Source organism: Carettochelys insculpta, chromosome 2 (genome assembly GCF_033958435.1).
Source record: "Carettochelys insculpta isolate YL-2023 chromosome 2, ASM3395843v1, whole genome shotgun sequence".
NCBI lineage: Eukaryota > Metazoa > Chordata > Testudines > Carettochelyidae > Carettochelys > Carettochelys insculpta.
In genome coordinates, this window is record NC_134138.1 from 131,976,741 (window position 1) to 131,997,936 (window position 21,196).

General features: G+C 43.9%; 1 protein-coding gene across 1 annotated transcript in view; it reads left to right on the top strand.

Moving 5' to 3' along the window:
* The window catches only part of BCL2 (BCL2 apoptosis regulator), a 164,038-nt gene extending 148,771 nt beyond the window's left edge, over positions 1-15,267 (top strand). The window contains exon 2 of the mRNA XM_074987778.1: positions 14,829-15,267. Within this exon, the coding sequence (XP_074843879.1) occupies positions 14,829-14,852 (24 nt within the window). The 3' untranslated portion in view covers positions 14,853-15,267. The remainder of the gene's footprint in view (positions 1-14,828) is intronic.
* Positions 15,268-21,196: the final 5,929 nt, after the last annotated feature.

Genomic DNA, 21,196 nt, shown 5'->3' on the forward strand with positions numbered 1-21,196 from the left:
GCTTTCCATTCCCTCCGTCTATGGGGTAAAGGAAATGCTCAATGTCCCAGAAAAGCTGGTAGGGGAACCATGGGGGGAACCACTGTGAAAGCCCCTAGATTCCCCAACCACCTGCTTGCAGCATGCACAGTTAGAGAAACTGGTTTTGGAATCAAAGGCTTGAATACATGACTTAATCTGTGCCTTACCATGACTGGAAGTGAACCAAGTCAAGCACATCTCTTAAGATCTCTGTGTGGAACCTGCTTCACGGAGGATGCTCAAAAGTCAAAATTTGTCTTTGCACATATCATATTCCTATTGTGTGCCACGGAGGCTCTTCAATGAAATTCCTTTGTAAGTTGTAAAACTTCTCTCACCTGCAGTAACTGTATCTCTCCAATGTCCAGCCTTCACTTATGTTTTGTAGCAGAGTGCTCAACAGTGGTGTAGCGGTCAGTGCCTGGGGGGTCTGCCCCATTTGGGGCAGGAACAGTCACAACACCCTGCTAAAGTCCCATGGGCTGGCAAGCCCAACTCCTTCTGGCTGGGCTGCGTCACAGCTTACCAGCCCTCGCCCTAGCCCTAGCCCTGGGCTAGGGCAGGGCATCAGTTAACCAACTCCGTTTATCAGCCCTGGCCCTGGGGTAGGGTGGGGCAACAGTTGATGACCTCAACCCCTTTCAGCAAGGCTGAACAATGTAGGTGGTAAGCCCAGTCAAGGAGCCCAGCACCCTTTCAGCAGGACTGAGCACTACAGTTTGCAAACCCGGGCCCACAGTTTATAAACCCTGGCCCTGCGGCAGGGTAGGGCAGCAATCAAGAAGCTCAGCACTTTTTAACAGGGCTGAGCACCGTAGTTTGTAAACCTGGGGCCACAGTTTATAAGCCCTGGCCCTGGGGTAGGACAGGGTGGTCAAGTGGCCCAGCCTGGCCTTGCAGGGCTGGGCAGTCCAAACAGTCCACCGAGGTTTACCCTAGCACAGGGGCAGGGGAACGGCCACAAACCAGAGCATCATGAAGTGAGGAGAGGCAAGGAGCGGCCTCTCTCGGGGTGTGGGGGAAGGCGCAGGCCCACCCACTCCACTGTGCCCTGGCCTGGGGCCCTAAAAACCACCTCCACTAGGAGACGGTCCATGGGGATCCAGACCACAACACATGGACATGGGCCTGGGTGGAGTGTTCCACAGGCCGATTTCAACCTCTACCTCTATCAGGGTCGGTCCCCACTCAGAGTCCTCAGGCAGGTCAGGAAAGCAGGCATCCTTCAGGTAGGTGGCCACAGGCACATCTGGCCAGTTAGGCATCTCTACTTCGTTGAGTTAGTCAACTGGAGGCAGGACTGTGGGCTCCAGAAGGTCTTTGGGCCTGAGCTCGCTGGCAGCTGGTAGGCTTGGGCCAGTCCTGTTTCTCAGGGTAGCAGGCAGTGGGGAAACTCACTGACATGAGCAAGTTTAGGCCCTCAGGGTAGCCGTCAGCAGGCAGGCTCAATGGCATGGGTCAGTCCTCAGGATGCAGCACATGCCATGGGCCAGCAGGTCCACGTAGGTCTGGGAACTGTGGGTACTGGGCCACAGGCAGGTTCGGCAGTGGGTCCAGAGCTTGCTTAGGGCAGCTGGCCAGTTGAGCTCACCAGTCAGGCCTCTGCTCGCCTCGGAGGCTAACCTTCTAATGAGCCCCGGGCCCCATCTTTAGCACTTCTGGCCCCAGGTGCCGCATGGTGTGGGGCAGGGCCCAGCTGCTCTGGGCCTGCCCACCAGGGTTTCTGAGAGGTTTCTTCTGCCTCAAAGTCCGAGGAAGGCCACTGCACCTCACTACAAATGGGCTTGTCGACCACCACTGCACCCACTCCCTTTCAGTTGCTAGACTTGTACAGACCCGAAGGAGAAAATGAATTTGGGAAGATATGTTCCTAGAGCACATCCAAACCGCTCCTACAGACAGGGCACAGTAAAATGAATAGAGAAGAACCATGCTGTTGGAGCAGAGGGCAGACTGGGAGGACTAGGGAGGGCTCAGAGAGTGTGAAGTCCAGACCCAGGAGGAGATGTTGTAGCTGAGGAGGCAGCAAATAAAACTCCTGGGGTACCTGGTTCAAGAGCACAGAGGCCCACTGTCGCCAATGATGAATGAACCCACATGCCCTCCTCACCATGGTCCCTAATCTCCCCCTTGACTGGCACCCCAGAATGCGTAGGGAAGGGGGAATCAAGGGCAGCCTTTCATTCCACTCCCAGGGATGCTTCTCAGAGCAGAAGGCCAACATTCCCCCACCTGGGATGGCAAAATGCCTCTTGCCCTTACTTATCCACATCCAAAGCTCATGCCATGAACTTCTTTACTGTCCCTTGAATAAAAACAATTGAATGTGCACAAACAGTGTCTTTATTGCTTGTGTTGTCTGGGGATGGGGGTTAGACGATTTACAGGCCAGCACATATCATATCACATATCACAGGGGGCACCTCCTGAAGAGCTACTGACATGACTCTCATACCACTCTCTGGTCATTCATAAAGCTGCTTCTCATAGCCTCCCTAATTAGCAGTGCCCCTCACTGTGCTCTCCTTATTTCCCTGGTATATGGCACCCCATAATTAGTGGCCAGGTGATCTGCCTCAGCCCTCCATGCTGGCATAAAAATTCCCCCCCTTACTCTCACATACGTTATGAGGTACACAGTAGGCTGCTACCATGAAGGGACTCATGCTTTCACTCAGGGCTAACCATGTCCGGAGGCTCCTGAACCTGTCTTTTAAATGGCCAAATGCACATTCTACTACCATTCTGCACTTGCTCAGTTTGTATTTGTGCTGTTCTTTACTGCAGTCCAGGCTGCCTGTGTATGGCTTCATAAGCCAAGGGAGCAAGGAATCTCCCAGGATCACTATTGGCATCTGCATGCCTCCAGTGGTGACTTTCTGGTCTGAGAAGAAAGTTCCATTCTGCAGCTTTCTGAACAGAACAGTTCCTAATGTGTGAATCATGCATCTTTTCTTACTGTTGCATGTTGATGTCAGTGAAAAAACCCTTGTGAGCCACCAATGCTTGCAACACCAATGAGTAGTACCTACCCCTTGTGGTTTATGTACTTTGTGGCAAGGTGGTCTGATTGTCCACTGACTAGAAGCTATCTGGCATTGCAAGCTTCCACAGAGCTATTGCCACTCACTTCTGAACCATCAGAGCAGGACTCATTTTGGTATTGCAGCACTTCAGGGGGCAAGGGAAAGCAATTCACAAAGTTCTATGAAAGTTGCCTTATGCATGCAACAGTTTTGAACCCACTACTGATGATCCCATACCTGCAGAACAATGCGGTCCTGTCAGGCTGAGTTGTTTCACGGCACCAGAACGGGCGCTCCACTGCATACAAAGCATTGAGTGCAGCTAGCACCTCCTCATTCCTCCTCTCCAGTGTTTCATGTTCATGTAGGTCCAAGTCCTCCTCGTGGTCTTCATTGCTCTGAAGTCTGCTTAGGCTCTGCACATACTGCAGCATGTGGGGGCTGCTCATAATACTTACCACAACATTTGAAGATTGACAGGTTCCATTCTAACCTTGCAATGTCATCTGCATGAATATGAAAAAAGGTGCAAAAACACTTCTGCCGTTGCTTTCCAAAGGGAGGATGAGGAGAGAAGTGCACTATGGGAGGCTGGCGACAGACACTCAGAACCACCCGCAGCACATTTTTGTCCCATCAAACACTGGGATCTTAACCCACAATGCAAGGGCCCAACAGGAACTGTGGAATAAGTACCCATAGTGCATTGTTGACAAAGTTGAAGCTGCCCATGCTAATGGGGATGCGCCTCATCAACTTCATGTGTCCGTGTGAACATGCACCCTGAACTTTACAAAATCAGGTGCTACAAAATGACCTTACAAATTTGACCTACTTTCCTAGGTTGCCTTTGTTTGGTAGGAAGATGGAACTGAAAAAAGAGAAGGAAGAGAGGCAGAATTGTCCCTGAAGTTATCTGTACAACTAATATACAGCTGTTGGATAGAAGGAGACTCTTGCAAAGCTCTGAAAATTCTCTGGAAAATTTTGGCATAGTTCCCAGATACAAGGAAAACAAATTATAAAAGATACAAAGTTGTATAAAATATGAATACATCTTTACTGCAGATGAGGGTGCTGTGTGGTATTTTAGTAAATGTGAAATGAATCTATGTCGGGACTAAAGGGACACTTTTCTAAGTGTGAGAACAGTATAACTGTACATATAAGACAACAACCCTTAATATTGGGACATCTGGTCCTCCTTCCATATGTGAAGATTTCCTGATTCTGTGATTGACAGCTTTGCAGCTTCTCCCCCAATGCTGAAATATGAAATATAAATCAGAACTGTGTGTGACATCTAAGTGAGTAATTACTTTAAAACTTCTTCCCCTCTCTCTCTCTCAAAAGTGGTGTAATTTGCATACTTGGTAATTAGCAAGACAATCTAGCTTTTTTTAAAAAAGGGATGTGGGGGGTGACTGCAAGGAGAGAAGATCTGGACATGTTTCAACTCCCATCGAAGGGGCCTAAAGTCGGACATAAGAGAAAACAGAGCAGTTATTAGCTTCAGACTAGTCTTCACTGAGGCAGTCATTATAAACTGCAAGTGCAGCTGCATTTAATGAGTTTGGGCAAAAGCAGGCAAGATCCAAATTGCAGAAAGTAGGAGTTTCATCCAATTAGATAACAAATTTTGGCTGCCATCCCCCAATGAATCTGAAAGCGCTTCCAAATTTTGAGATGAGCAGTTTATAAAATGTCTTTGTGTGTGTGTGCGCGCGCGCACTGTTACTAAATTACTACGCAATAGTGTCTTATCAAAAATTCATGCCACATGCACAGATTTCATTGTTACAGATAAAAAACTTTCCCGGGAAGGGAGACTGAAGCAATGAAATTGACAATAGATTGAGCTTTCTACCACTGTTAAACTTCCATATGTTCTCTATTTTGAAGTGTCTTCGAAGACAGGTGTTCATTGTAAGCAGTTGTTGGTGGATTTTTTTGGCTGAGAGATCCAAGGAAAAATAATGGACCTTGATGACTTAATAAAATGTGATTAACGGGCAAAGTAAGAGCTCTTCTCTAAATGTTACTGAATGAAATCTTTTGCAGAGGAAGGATGGAGCCCTTCTGCAGAATGGATCAGAGATGAAAGGGTACCTGCACTGCAGGAAGAGTATTTCTGGGAGCACGTTATTTGGTGAAATATTCAAAAGCACACTTCTGTGCCCAGGGACAAATTGGTAGCAATTGGTCACACTGTTGGCATTTAAAAATTAAATTGTTTAGCACCATCCAGAGAGAGAACTGTCAGGAAAAAAGGGAAATTCCCTGACATCTCCCCACCAGCTTGCCCACTTGAAATGCTGCTGCACATATTCACAAGTTACAGCATAACTTAACAGGCTTGGCCTGCACAACTTTCCTTCCTTTGTCGCTGGGTAGTTCCATTAGATCGTTCCCAGCAGTGCTGCTCATCAAGTAAGACTTCATGAGAAACAAAAGATACCCTATGTAGAGACAGAAATGTGACCAAGCATGTGTTTATTTTGACACATGTGCATATCCAGGGTGCATAATGAAATTAGAAGATAAATTACACCAGCCCAGAAAAACATGATCTTAAGCAGCTCCATACAATGGAGCATGTTATTTCATCTATGAAGTAAAAGGAGAAGAGCTTATTGACACTGCAAGCTACTGCAGTAATTTCCTGCATCTGAAGATGGAAGCTCTCAGGTTCTATCCTTACTGGTAGCCTGCAGTGAATGGGTGTTACATATGCATAGGGTATTTTCCTTTTGCGGAGAACATGGTACAGGTGGTTGAACGGCCACTAAACTAACGGTAAGAAAATAAAATGAGCAGAGAGAGAAAGGTCTAAACGTGGTTTGTCTCAAGTGCCTGGGTGAGGCTCACTTGTCCGAGGCCTGCAAGATCTGCAGGGCCTTTAAGTCATGGGCTAAGCACCTTAAGATCCTCCTCATAGAGTCTGCCCTGTGCCCGGCATTGGAATCGGGCCTGGCATCATCGACCTGGCACCAGTGTGCACTGGCCTCAGTGTGAGAGGTGTCAGAACTCCCCCACACCACCCTGGCACGATGCAGGCCTCAGCACCAATCTCAGTCTCCAGTGCCCTAAATGATTCAGCAGCGGCTAGGGCCGCATTCCCCAGGTCCCACTTCCTGGTAATCAAGTCTACAGTCCTGGACACGCAGTCATTCCCTATGACTAGAGCAAGGGCCTTCATGTGCCTCCTGGATCTGATGGAGGTCTGCACCTTATGTGATGCAGCATGCCAGGCTCTGCATGCGCCCATTAAAGATGTGGCTGGTGTGGGCTCACAAACCATCCTTCCACGGGACAGAATCCTGATGGTTTCCCCAGAAATGCTCCATTCTCTGGATTGGTGAACCTGGGAAGAGGAGGCGTGTGCGGGGGTTCCGTTCTCGACTCTGCTACCAACCCTTCAAATCACAACCAATGCATCGGACACCAGGTGGGGCACCCATCTTGGGGACATGTGGACACAAGGTATGTGGTTGAGAGACGATCTCTCCCTGAACGTCAATCTCAGGGAGCTCAGGGAGGTTCGCCTCGCCCATATAGCCTTCCTTCCCCAGCTTGGAAGCAGGTCAGTCCAGGTCAATTCCAACAACGTCAGTGGTCTCCTACATCAACAGGCAGGGCAGGGCCTGCTTCCACCACCTGTGTCAGGAGGCTATTCAACTGTGGGATCTTTGCACCGGGGCACCTTATTGCCTCCTACCTCTTGGCCACCCAGAATGTCTTAGCCAATTGTCTGAGCAGGTCTTTCTCATGCCGTGAGAGGTTCCTCAGAGACGATGTGGCCTTGCAGGTCTTCTGCAGGTGGGGATTTCCCCATCTGGACCTGTTTACCTCATGCCAGAACAGGACGTGCGTGAGGATAAAATAGTCTCAAAAGTGTTGGGTATCGAGTCATAGAAAGGTAGGTCTGGAAGTCTAGTCCCCCGCAATCAAGGCAGGACTCGTTGGTAACTAGACCATTCTTGATAGGTGTTTGTCTAACCCACTCTTAGAGCCCTCCAATGACAGATTCCACAACCTTTTTCTGGCAATCTGTTCCAGTGCGTAGCTAGTCTGACAGGAAATTTTTCCTGATGTGCAACCTAAACTACCCAGGCTGTAATTTAAGCCCTCTGTTTCTTGTCCTCCTCTCTGAAGCTAATGAGAATAATTTTTTTTACAATTCTCTTTGTAACAAGATTTTTATGTACTTAAAAACTCTTATGTTCCTTCTCGGTCTTCTCTTTTCCAGAATAAACGAACCTAAGGTTTTTTCACTCTTTCCTCACACATCATATTTTCCAGACCTTTAGTCCTTGTTGCTCTTTTCTGGCTATACTCCCTTAGTTTGTGTATGAGGTGGTCATGCACGACAGTATCAAAGGCTTACCAAAGTCAAGATATACCACATTGTTGGCTTTTCATTTATCCACGTTGCTTCAGCTATCAGGTTGATTTCACGCATTTGTTCTTGATAAATCCATGTTGACTGTTACTATCACCTTATTGTCTAGCTGTTTGCAAGCTGATTGCTTGATTATTTCCTCCATTACTTTTCAAAATACTGAGTTAAGATGACTGGCCTAATTCCCTGGGGTTGACCTTTTTTATAGGTTGGAACTATACTTGCCAACTTCCAGTCCTCTAGAATCTCTTCTGTCCTCTGTGAGTTTTCAAAGATAATTGGCAATGGTTCAGATTTCTCCTTAGTTAACTCTTGGACCATTCCAGGATTTATTTAATCAGGATCTGCTAACTTGAAGACATGTGACTTCTCTAAGTAATTTTTAACATTATTTCCTATTTTAGTATTGGATCCTACCTCATTTTCACAGACATTCTCTTCACCAGACCACCTTTGAGAAAATGAACAAAAAAGCATCTAGCATTTCTGACATTTCTACATTTTCTGTTATAGTCCTTCTCCCCTTCTTTGATATTCCTCTTGCTTTTAATGTATTTGTAAAATACTTTCTTGGTGCCTTTTATTCCCTAAATGCTTGTGGTGGTTTTTATCTTCATTCTTCAGAATTTGACCTAGTTTCTACTTTTTGTAGGAGTCTTTTCTGAGTTTCAGATCGTTGAAAATCTCCGGATAAGCCAGGGTGGTCTCTTGCCAGACTTCCTATCTTTCCTGCATAGTGGGATAGTTTGCTGCTGTGCCCCCAATACTGTCTCTGAAAATTTGCCAAATCGTTCAAACTGTTCTTCCCGTTATACTTGCTTCCCATGTGAACTTACCTACCAATTTTACAAGTTTGATAAAATTTGCCTTCTTGAAATCCATTATCTTTCGTGTTCTGATTTCATTCCTACTCTCTATTAGAATCATGAACTCTACCATTTCATGATAACTTTCACCCAAGCTGCTTTCCATTTTCAAATTCTCAACCAGTTCCTGCTCATGTGTCCAAATTACATCTAGACCAGCCTTTCCCCTGGCTCCTTTCTTCACCTTCTGAATTTTTTTTTAAAAAATTGTCTCTAATGTATTTCAAGAACTTATTTGATAACCTGTGCCCTTCTGTGCTATTTTTCTAACAGACGTCTGGGTAGCTGAAATGCTTGATCATCACCAAGTCCCGTGCTTTGCATGATTTTTTTCAGTTGTTTAGAAAAGCCTCACCCAGGGTGGTATTATATGATTAGAATATGCTCCATAGATCACTGTTACACAAGTGCAGCAAATCTTGCACAAAATGTGTCAGGTAAGGGGTCAACAGAAAGTTATGGTTTGCTGAATAAGATTATGTTATTTATATGTATTTCAAATGTTTCCTTCTGTGCTAACACCCACAAGCCAATCTCCATCTACTTTTGCTAGGACACTCTGAATGAGCTGTTCTAGCTGATCACCCATCACATACATACAGTTGGCCACAGTAAGAAGCCTTCGCCATCTGTGGACATTCCAGCTAGAATATGAGTAACAGCCTCTGCAAAGACTCATCAAAGCATACAAGGATGTGTCACTAGATTATGTGATATTGAACTCCATCTTCTGCCTGTACATTTCCACAACCTGTGCTGAAGTCTTTGTTTGGAACCATGAAGATCCTTCCACATGGTAAAAGCTATAAAAGGCCCCAGAAACATCTCTACATTGCCTCTTTCCTCTTCTGAACTCTGGACTATGGACTTATACTAATGGGAACATTCTAACCCAGGGACTGAGGACCTTCAAAATCATTTGGAAGCAATCAGAGACTTAATCAATTTTTACTCTCATCTTTCTTTTCTCTTATAAATAAACCTTTATACAGTACATGCTAAAGATTGGCAGCAGTTTGATTGTTGGGCAAGATTTGATCTATATGTTGACCTAGGTATCAGGGATATGAAAGGTTAATGGGTTAACCGGTAAGCATCACCCTTCACTGTTGATGCTTAATGGTTCTGGTTAACCTGTGGGGGCTGAAGCAGCTCGCTAGCTACCACAGGCAGGGGCCTGCTCCAGCCCTGTGCAATGCCCCATGGATGCATTAGCTGCCCAGAGCAGCCCGTCCTGCTTGTGGCTGGAATGGCCCCCTCCCCCTGCTCACTCCCCCTTTAACTGGTTAACTGGGATCAGAGGTTGCAACAGGACAGGCTAGGGGAGCCCCACCTCAGAATATCCCAATTGCTCAATGGTTAGAGTACTCTCCTGAGAGCCGTGGGAGACTCCTCTTCAAATCCTCTGCCCTCCTTGGGCAGGGAACTAAAGCTAGGCCCCCACATTCCACCTGACTACTGTAAGCACTGGACTTGAATTGTGTTTTGTATGGAGTGATAGAGGTTCCTAACTCTTCCCTCATAAGAAAAGGCTAAGTTCTCTACATGACTTGCTTCCAGGAGGTCCCAGCTATGGATTGCTAGCAGAGGTAAGCATCTCCCTGCAGCCCAAATACAGGCAGCTCTCTCTGTGAGAGTGGCAGGGTTTAAGATACAGCCCTCTCCTCAGCAACTTCCATTTGCTATCTTAGGCTCCACCTGTAATTCCAATATCGCAGACTGCATTCCAATATGTGACTCTCCCACCAAAGTATAAGGTGTCTAGGAGCTTAATTCAGACTTTGTGGCTGTCAGTATGGTCTTCTAGATATCCCAATACGCCCCTTTTGTGGATCCAGGACTCCCTCCCTTCACAAACTGAGGACTGACGTGGGTGTGGCAGGGGAGGTGAGAACTGCATTTCCGTGAAAGTGCTATCGTAGTTCATTCCCAGTAAATACATAGAGATTTGTGACAAATTACTGCTAAAAGTACCCATACTGCCAACAGATATCTATACTTGAAGGAAGCAGAGCACAAGAAAGGAGGAGGGCTAAAATCTGAGAAAACTGGAAGAGATGATTAAGGAGAAAAAATGAGAAAGATGGCAGATCAAACTAAAAATAGCCTCTTTGACAGTTAAAGGAAATTCATTTGACAGGGTGCTGTTTCTTTCTTCAAGCGTGGTTTGTTGTGCAACAGATGATACTGAAACCAAGTCCCCTTATCTAAGCTGTTGATTTAACTGACAAAAAGGAGCTTGGTTTAACATTACTGCAGTCCAATAAATTTAAACATTTCTTTCCTCAAGCATGTTTATTTCAAGGGGCAGCCTTGTGATTGAGTGGAGAAATGACTGAGGTACATGTTCCGCAAAACATTTTACATCGTAAGTCTTCCTTCAACTTTTGTCTCTATTAAGCCCCATTCTCTATTCCTGCATGACTCAAAGTCCCAAGCAGGAGACTGCTGTGACACCAACGTGCAACAGGAAATTGTATGCCCACAAGAAATTCAATGTATGGAAAGTAGGAAACTACTCCAAACACTGAAGTTGGCTTTTCACCCGTTAAAGTTGAATCACATGAAATATATATGAGCTTTAAATGCAACATCCTTCTGGACACTGGGGAAAATGAAATAAGAAAAGCGGACGTTGCTTTATTTTGTGTTTGTGGAGGTTAGTCCCAGTAGAACGTGGTACAAAATAGGTTTCATATGAACATGGTCACATTGACAAATCTATATTTTTTACAGTTTTATCTTTGCTTACTTTGCATGTGATTGTTGGAGAAGTGAGGCTTGAATAGTTCAGGTGAATGATAATGGGTCTGCAGAAGATTCTACCTCTAGATCTGATGCAGAGGGGATTAGAGGGGAAGGACAGTTTTTTTAAAACTATTTCTTTAAGAGGAAAATTCAAAAGAGGGGTGTGGGGGATTAGGCTACTGAAGTCCCATCACTAACCCCGCTTGTAAAGATGGCTGAGGTAGCCTCATCTTGATCTCCACTGAGGGTGAATTCCATAGTCACTCGCCACTCTTCCCCTGGTCAACACAGACTGTGTCTTCCAAACCCTCCATGGAATTGTAGAACTGGAAAGGACCTTAAAAGGTCATTTAGTCCAATCCCCTGCAATCATGGCAGGACTAAGTATTGTCAGACCATCCTTGATAGGTTTGTCTAACCTGCTCTTAGCATCTCCAGTAATGGAGATTCCACATCCTCCTCAGGCAATTTATTCCAGTGCTTCGTTATTCTGACAGTTAAGAAGTTTTTGCTCATGTCCAACCCAAACCACCCATGGTGCAATTTAAGCTTCTCCTCCTAGCCTCAGAGGTTAACAAGAATACATTTTCTCTCTCCTCCTTGTAACGATCTTCTGTATACTTGAAAACTGTTACTTTTCCTCTCAGTCTTCCCTTCTACAAACTAAACAAACCAAAGTTTTTCAATCTTTCTTTGGAAGTCTTGTTTTCTAGATCTTTAATAATTTTTTCTTGCTCTTCTCTGGACTTTGGCCAATTTGCCAAAATCCATTGCCAGGAACTGGACACTACGCCCACTGAAGCCTAAAGAAACCTTATTGTTGCTGTGTGCTCGAGAGGAGATGACTGACTGGTTAAGACAGACCCAGAGATGAAAGTAACTTAAAAATTCTTACAGATATTGCACTACTGCAACTCAGCTCCCTGTCAGCTCTTTAAATAGTTCCCTGCTGGCTTTTGCCACTGCTCTTGCTGGAGCTGCACACCACAGCACACCCACTTACAACTTTGAAAGTGGACAGAGAGCCAGAGTGTACTGCAAAAAAACAAGCACACTGACTCTCTTATCTGCCATTCACTGAACTTTCACATGGCTTTCACTGCTAGTCCCTCCTTGAGAGTATTGTAGTAGCTCAGTGTGGACATTCTTCTCATGCTGTGTCTACACTATGAGATAAAAATCAATTTTATTAAAATTACATTATGTTAATAAAATTGATTTCTTAATGCTGGGTTTTATCCATTTGATGTTGAGTTTATCTTGCCACATCCTCCCCACAAAATCGACTTACTGCTGCCACACACAAGTAACTTAAATCGAGTGCTGCTGCACTGTATTGTGGGAACCTATCGAACAGTTCCCTGAGCCCCGTTGCATTCTGGCCCCACAAGTAGATGTGGGTATATGACGCCATCTTCCCACATTTCATTCCCCTCTTTCCCCTGCCATGTTAAGTATGTTTAAGTAGACATGGGTGTTAGACTGAAATGCGAATGAATCATCAGTAATGACCTAGGGCAGCTAAAAGGCAGCACACTGTTGACAGCCACAAAAATCGTAACTGCTCATGGAGGCCCTTTAAGGAACTTGAATCTAGGTTTAGGCCACCTGGGAAAGAAGACCCTTATGTCTAAGTAAGCACAGTTGCTACACTGAAACTCGGAAGATTCATCAGGTTAAAAGACCCCAGACTACAGGCAGGTTTGCACCTGCAAAAGAAGAGAAGGGTGGTAATTGTACTTTGACAACTGTGGTAATTGTATAGCTAACACATGGCCTTCATTGAAACACGTATGGCTAGAGGTGTCTAATAGACCCGCAGCTACAACCAGCCCCTGAAAATCATGACCGCTGAGGGAGATGTTCCCCAGGCTGCTAAGCAACCTCTGCTACAACCAGCCCCAAAAAATCGTGACCACCGAGGGAGACGTCTCTCAGGTGGCTAAAAGACCAGCACTACAGCCAGCCCCAAAAATCGTGACCACTGAGGGAGATGTCCCCCGAATGGCTACACAACTCCCACTACAACCAGCCCCAAAAATCGTGACCATCAAGGAAGATGTCTCCCAGGCGGCTAAAAGATCAGTGCTATAGCCAGGCCCAAAAATCGTGACCACCAAGGGAGATGTCCCCTGGGCAGCTAAACGATCTCCTGTTAAAGCCAGACCTCGAAAATCATGACCCCCCACCATACGCAATCTTCCTGACATCTTGCACAGCACGTCCTTTTATTGGTTCGGGGTTGGATGCGGCTGGATGCGGGAATGTTCCAGACTGCATGGCACCTCCAGGGAGAGGGAAAGCAGGGGATGTGGGGGTCAGGACAACATGTAAATGGCTGAAAAGATGTTTCTCATACTACCAGACAATATCTCCACCCACAGCCTAGCTGCCACATGGTAGGGGGGGCCAGCGGCTGGCGTGAGGCAGTGCAGAAAAAAGGGCAGCTAACGGGGCATATGTAGAAGCACAAACCCCACAGCTGTGTTTCTAGCAAAGAAAAAGTAAGAAGATTTTTCAGCCTCTCATGACCCTATGGCCACGGGCTTGCAGGTGCTGAAATTTAACAGTCTTCCTGTTGCCTAACTCCTCTGAAATTGAGAGCAGTGGAGATGTAAGAGGCCCGAGTGGAGATCTGTGGTGCATTGTGGGACACATACATCTGGGGAGGCTAATGAATTTGATTTAAAGACATGCCACATCCTCACTACCCTACATTCGGAATTTAAAATTTAAATTGAACACTACATTCATCAGGTTACTACGATTTTAGGATTTTTATATCATGTCGATTTTAGTGGTCCATAAATTGAGCTAATGGAATTTACAGTGAGGACTGGAACTTGGAAAAAATCAGGCTAGCTGACTTAAAATCGATTTTATCTCGTAGCGTAGACGTAGCCTCAGATACATTCACTGCTAGTCAGTGGTGAAATGATGCATTTCTGGCCACTGTTGCTATCTGAGCATCCAAAGCTGTGATAAATGCCTTAAGATGCCAAGACTGGGCATTCCTTTGGGCACTAGACAGCAGACAGCTAACCTCAGTTGGCAAGAGACCACTAATTCCTCAGAACATTTCCCTCTTTCGATCATACTCTTCCCTGTAACACCGCCTGCTTAGGCAGCCATTTGTTGGTTTTGGACCAAAGCAGCCTAAAACAGCTGAACTGAGAGGCACTGGGGGTAGGGGGACCCTAGAATCTGGCCAGCATTCTTTAATTTCATAGTTATGTATTCTCGGCAAGATTCCTGCCTTATTCAGTACATAGGTGAATGCTGCACAGTGAACAACGCATCGCAGCCATATTCACTTATACACTTGCCATTCAATCAGGGTACACCAAACTAATTGTAAATTAGGTGAGGTCCTGTAAACCTCTGCTTCATTCATTACTTTATCATGTACGCAAAGGTCTCATATGATTTTCAATATGTCAGATTTGCTTTTGTATGCACCAAGATCTTTCAAAAGGCCTTATTTGGAAACCCATTGTACAGCTAGGATGTGGCAGAAAAGAATTACAAGAACCCACAAATTATATAGTGAACATCAATATTTTCATTTTTCCCCTATCTTAAAATTGAATGTTTTAAACATAATCAAATTTAGTGAAGTATTTTTATACTGGACACAAACTACATGCTGTGGACACATCTACACCATAAAATTAAGTCAAGTTTACTTAAAGCAGGAGCTGTTTGCTGAACTAATTTAATCACGTGTGTGTTTACACTTTGTTTTTTTGTGTTGGCCATCTGCAGGCATCTGCAACTTGGAGCTCTTAAAGGAGTCATTTGTGGTGCCTCTGGGGTTCCGGACAATGGAGTGACCCCTCCCTGCCACGACTGAAACAATAGCTCATATTTCTAGCCTGGCCAGAACTTGACTCTCTCCTCCTCCTCCTCTCACGTCTGGACAGGTAAGGGGTCAGCAGGGGATGGGGCTAGCCAGCGACTGACTCATCCTCCTGCTCCTTTCAGATCTGAGCTGGGTGAGGCTGGCCCTACTGCTATGCCTGTGTGCTTCTGCACAACTCTCCCTGCGGGGTCTGGATCCCATTTGGCTTGAGTGGAGCGTGGTGCAGCAGGCTCCAGTGAACAGGGTCCCACTCCGGACACGTACGGAGCAGTGTGGGTGTCTTTCCCTACCCCCTCCCTCCAGTTTTAAAATGGGGATTCTCAAATGTTTTTGGTTCACATCTGAAAAGGGAATTTTTTCATGGACCCTACCCTTGCATTTATGAAAAGATAACATCTCTTTGGCAGAGTCACCAATTGCTTCTGTGGAAAATAATATTAGGAATCTGTTTAATATATTTTAATTGTCTTTGAATGTGATTTAGTAACTGCAAATAAAGGAGAGATGGGTACATGCTGTAATTGGATGCAATAAAGAAGTTAAGAGACAAGGAGAAAATTAGTAATATGTTTCACAGAGAGGCATTTTATAATAATATAGAAATGCGACATCATGAACTGTTATTGTTGTACAAATGCAAGGAGCACCCTTTGTGGAAATTATTATACTGTATGGTCCTAAACTGACCCCCTTCGGATTCCCAAGTAATTTCTATGAAGGGTCCTGTGGCACCTTATAGACTAACAGAAAAGTTTTGAGCATAAGGTGCCACAGGACCCTTCGTTGCTGTTACAGATCCAGACTAACACGGCTACCCCTCCGATACAAGTAATTTCTGGTACTCATTGCCACTAGATAGAACTGATTTTGGAGCTTACTAGGACTCAGAAAAGGGTTAAATATTTACACGGCTAACGAGAATATCCAGAATGACATTATGTCCTTTCTGTACACAAGATACAATATAATTGTAAATGCTCAAGTAGCAGGTCATAGGAGAAGTCAGCCTCTAGATGACTAGCTTTAGGAAGAAACTTCTCCTATAGTCAGGCTATTCCATAACTGTTCAGTATGAGGTATTTTTCCTACCTTCCTCTGAAGCACTGTCAGAAACAGCTTGCTGGGCTGAGTGGATCAGAGATTTGATATAATATAGTAAATTCCCAGGGATGAAAATAAAATTCATATTTTCCAGTGTGGGGGTTGGGGAGAGATGACAAATGTGTGTGCTGTTCTTAAAATAAGGGTTACAAAAAATATAGTTTGACGCTATTGATTAAACACTGTCGCGTATTCACATGCATTGTGGTTCCTGAAGGATTGATTTTGTAACCAAATTTGAAAAACTGTCTCTTCTCACTATTTTGGTTGCAGACACCTGTCCATGTACATCCTTACTAGGAGCACTTGTATCAACTGAATGGTCTGAAGGGCTAAAACAGGTTCAGTTACTACTGCCCCACAAGAAGATTACTCAGGAACCTTGTTCCTACTCTCAAACCTATACTAGTGGCACTGCAGAACCACTACACAGTCATTAAGATTTGCACCCTCATGTCTGTTTACAGGCTGCTCTTTCTATGTACTGCAAAACTGACAAATTAGATGCCTCTGAAATTTGTTTTTTCTCTATGAGGCTAATGCTGAACTGGGTAGGGTTACTGAGCCAAATCTGTTGTCCTTTGAGCTAGAGATTGCAAATATAATCCCTGACAAAACAACAGGTTGCACTTTCCTGGTCCAGCACCTTTGGGACCTTACTGGTCCTGAATAAAGGTTTTTGCACCCCAGGGGTGGTTAATGTCCCATTCCCCACCCCCCCAACCAGTCCCTGGCTGCCCCAGATGGTCCTCCAGCTGTGGCCCCCCAGCCCCCTGCAAGAATGCCTGGAGACACCACCACTCCGGCCCCCAGCGGGGCTGCCAGGAGGCAGCTCAGCTTGCCCTCCTGACACAGCTCCCTGTTCCAGATGCATCCCTCATCCAGAAGGATCAGGGATGTTGCCAGACCAGAGTGCGCCAGTTTAAGAACGTGCAACCAGTTGTCATTTTCAAAGTTTCTAATTTTTTTTTCCAATTTGTGATTTTTTTAATGAAAAGTAGCACATGACACTAGTAAATCTTTTAGGGACTCAAGCTTAAGAAAACGTATATTTAAAAAAAAAAACTTTAAGGCAAAGCTACAAAAAATATTAATTTACTAGACTATACCCATTTAGGATCAGCTTCATATTCAAAGAATCTCAGTAATGATTCTGGCTTGCTGGCTAGAAAGCGCTCCTCCTCTGAACATGCTAAAAAAGGTAACCAAATTTCTAAACACTTATCTCCTCTTTTTTGCTTTTCTCATATGTGCAGATATGGTGTGAAAGCTCTTGTATTATGAGAACCACCCATATTTTACTATACCACAATTACATAGACCACATTTTTTCCCAATATTGTGCAATACAAAGTCTTGCTAACTAACAGTAAAAAGAAATTAATCTGTCGTTCAGTTCAAAATGTACATCGTTGACTGGAACATTAAGTAAGCAGGTCGGGGATCCCTAGGAAGGTGACATAAGATGAATCTCTTTAATAATTTCCTCACAAAACCGTCTAATTCCTTGACACATTGACCACATGTACAAGTATGTTCCCCTTTTCACCCAGCCCTTCCAACACAGCACCTCCCCAACAGCAAAAAATATAATGATCTTAACTAGAGTCAGATGCCATCTATACCAGGGGTGCACAAAATGGGGCCATGCCCCCTTGGGTGGACATGAAATTTCAAAAGGGGGAGGAGCACAATTGGTTCCCCCCCTCCTTGCAGGGGGCCCTCCGCTGCCTCCCAGAGCCTCTGTCAGCTCAGCAGCACTGCCTGCCTGCCTCCATCTGCCGTGGGTGTAGGGCCAGCTTCATTTCCAGTCCCCCTGCCACGGGTGCCTTGGCAACCTCGCTGGGCTGGGCTGACCTGCGTCGCCAGCCGTCCTGCCTCCTGGGGCCATCGTCCGCCTGGGAGTGCTGGAATAATTTCCGGTCTCACACCCTGCGCAAGCTGGGAGACACGTGTGGCAGGGGAAGCTGAGTGGGGATAAGCTTCTACTGGGACAGCCCCTTTGTTCAGCTTCCGCGACAGTTCAGGCTTTTCTGAGTGCCATTATGTTGCTCTTTTGTTTAACTTTTCCCAAGAGGGCTGGAGGGTAGGTGGAGGGCGAGCTCTTTAAACAGCAAGGAGCTTTTGATTTTTTGTTTGCCCCAAGCTGGAGAGTGGGTGGAATGAAGTTTTCAAACAGCAAGATATTTTTAATATATTTTATATATATATATATATATAAAGCACTCTCCAATTCATTAAAATTTTGAAATATGTTACTGGTTTTAATCTATGTATGTTCACTTTTATATACATATTAACAAAGTTTGTACATTCTACATACTTATTTTCTTATACGTGCTGAAAGGTTTTGGTGCCTTTTCTTTTCCCCCACATGAACATAGGTGAAATTTCTGTTGGTTTGGATTACATTAGACAGGTTGGGTAACCCCAGCTAATTGCAAGGACGAAAAGGGGTGCCCAATGTAAGAAGTTTATATACCCTGATCTATACAGTAATTTATAAAAAAAACAAAAAAATAAAAAACCTCTTTATGTGCTAGCAAAATTCAAGCTGTGTTTCCTTTTCCATGTTGACACACACCCTTCCAAATCACTTTCTTACTACAAATCCCTCTGCCATCTTTTCATGAGCTGTTTTCTTAACATCTTTTTCAATCAAATTGTATACATTTTCGAAATTAAACCTTTTGTCCGAAAAGGTATTTACAGACCTCCCTTCTATCCAGATTTTGCAACAAAGAGTTTGACTTGCAAACACTGAAAATACGGAATCTTCATATTATTACCTCTCTTGACAAAATTTCAAAACAGGACTCAAACAGCTGTCCATACCGAGTAATCTTAACTTTTACCCAGAACAAATAGTCATTTTGATACTTCCAAGTTATAAACGTCAGATTATGAACAAAAATAGCTCAGGGAGAGGGAACAATTCTTGGGAACAAAAAATTAAAAATTTTGTCCCAAACTGTTTAGGATGAAAGGGGGATTTTTTTTTGTGTGTGTGTGTGACCTAAATATCTTTTAAACTCAAGAAATTACTATGAATTGCTCTATTTGGGGACCAGGTTTGTTCAGTTTGCATGATTTACTATTATCCCCGTTGGTTATAGTTTAATGAGTCAACTCCTTTTAAAACAAAGTAAGCGTCATCTGCAGGATTCCATCCAACATTAAGACAAACAGAAATGAAAAGAAGAAATAAAATGCTGCCCAGGCCACTTTCACTTCACTGTTTTTGAGCAAAGACTCAACATCCATATACTCTCACTGGCCCTAAGCAATTTTACATTCATGAGCTTCCAGATCCTGGCATACAGTCACACACTTAGCCAACTCCTGAGAAAGGATACCACATGTATACAATTTAACAATCACTTCACAGACTTTATACAACTGCCTGATGCTTATTCAGAGGATACTGTCCCAACCTTTGCTGTGCATTTCCTGGTTTTCAGAAGTTTGAGCTTTACTCAATTCAATGTTTGGCAAAGGGTCAACCTATCACCAAGCAATCTTAAAATTAAGAGTTTTTTCCCCCACTGCATCTTACACATAGGGATGTTCTCACAGGTTGTACCTGTATCCTTCTTACTCTGGATTACTAAATCTAGAATCTGATTTAACACTTTTTGTCGTCTTTTCTGGCATTAGAATAAATCATAAATAAAAGGCATAATACTTCAAGCAATTGTATTTGTGAGTTTGGTATCTTATCACTATACAACCTGGCTATCCAACAGCAAACACCAGTGCTGATCTTCCAGACACTGCTAGCTCTTAGTTTAACAAACAAAACAAAAAGCAGTCAAGTAGCGCTTTAAAGACTAGCAAAATAGTTTATTAGGTGAGCTTTCGTGGGACAGACCCACTTAACTAACTTTAATTATGCTACTTGCTTTTTATGGTGCTGGAGTACTGGTACCCTGAGCACCATATGTCAAAACAAAGAAACAAAAAGTGTTAGTGAAAGACTAATGGAAGTCCCGAGATTTGAACTGTAGAAGATTTTTCTTAAGTTAATCAAAATAACTCGATTTCCCACTATTCCATAAAGAATGATGGACTTTGCTCTAAAAAAAAAAAAGACAAGCACCTGCTATTAACAATGTAGGCCACAGGATGCCACTGTTGCTTTTCTTTTTCAGGAGATCAAAAAACGGGGAAAAATTATAAGAATGAATTATTTTTTGTTTTTGTAACACTAGCCACCATTACAACTACAGACAACACCTGATGGGAAAGCTCAGTATCACAGTACAAAATGTCTCTCAGAAATAAAATGTTTGGGCATTAGCCACAATTTATTTGCACACAATTTCTGATGTACTATGGTCCCAATCCAGTATTAAATTGCATAAAGAGGGGTCTGCTTATTGAGTGCCATGGGTACTGGATCTGGCCCTGTTAGCTGTGCATGAAAAAGAAAGCAAATACCCCTCTTATGAGTTTAACTTGTTTCCAGCTGACAGAAAGAATACAGGGAAGAGGAAATGAAATGGAGACAAAGGAGCCTATGGAATGAACTTTTCTGAAAAAGGATATAGCATCTAGCATACTACAGACAACTAAAAAGCCACACTTTCCTAATTTAACTTTTCCACATAAGTAGTCTAGGCTGTAACGTGCTCAGCAATTGGAGAGAAAGGGGTTCACACAACTTTGTGAAAGAAAATTTTTTTAGCCAACAGCACAACATAGAAATTGTCTTATGAACCAACAGTTTTGGAATACCTGCCTTCCGATTTTTGGCCCCAGTACTGCAATGAGCTCCATGCAGGCAAAAACTGAGGATGTACATCTTCTTAAGAGCTCATTGATGAACTAAGGCCATAGATTTTTTGAAGATCCAAACTGATTCTCGATATCTTTGAATAAGAGTCAAAACATTACATTTTATTCTAAATTCAGCTTATTTTGAAATACTAAGGCTACAAAGTGCTAGGCATTTTAAAAAGATCTTAAACATGGAATTTGTGCTACCAAGTTTGAGACTTTGGTTGTGAAAATACCTTCACCTAAGATCAGTACAATAACTTAGTTTTGGAAAGTGGGTGGACAGAAAAATACAACAAAACCAAGATGTCTAAGGATAATTCTGCTTTATTTTCTTAAAGAAATAAAGTGTGTGTGTGACATCCCAAAGAAAAGATACACTATCTATAAA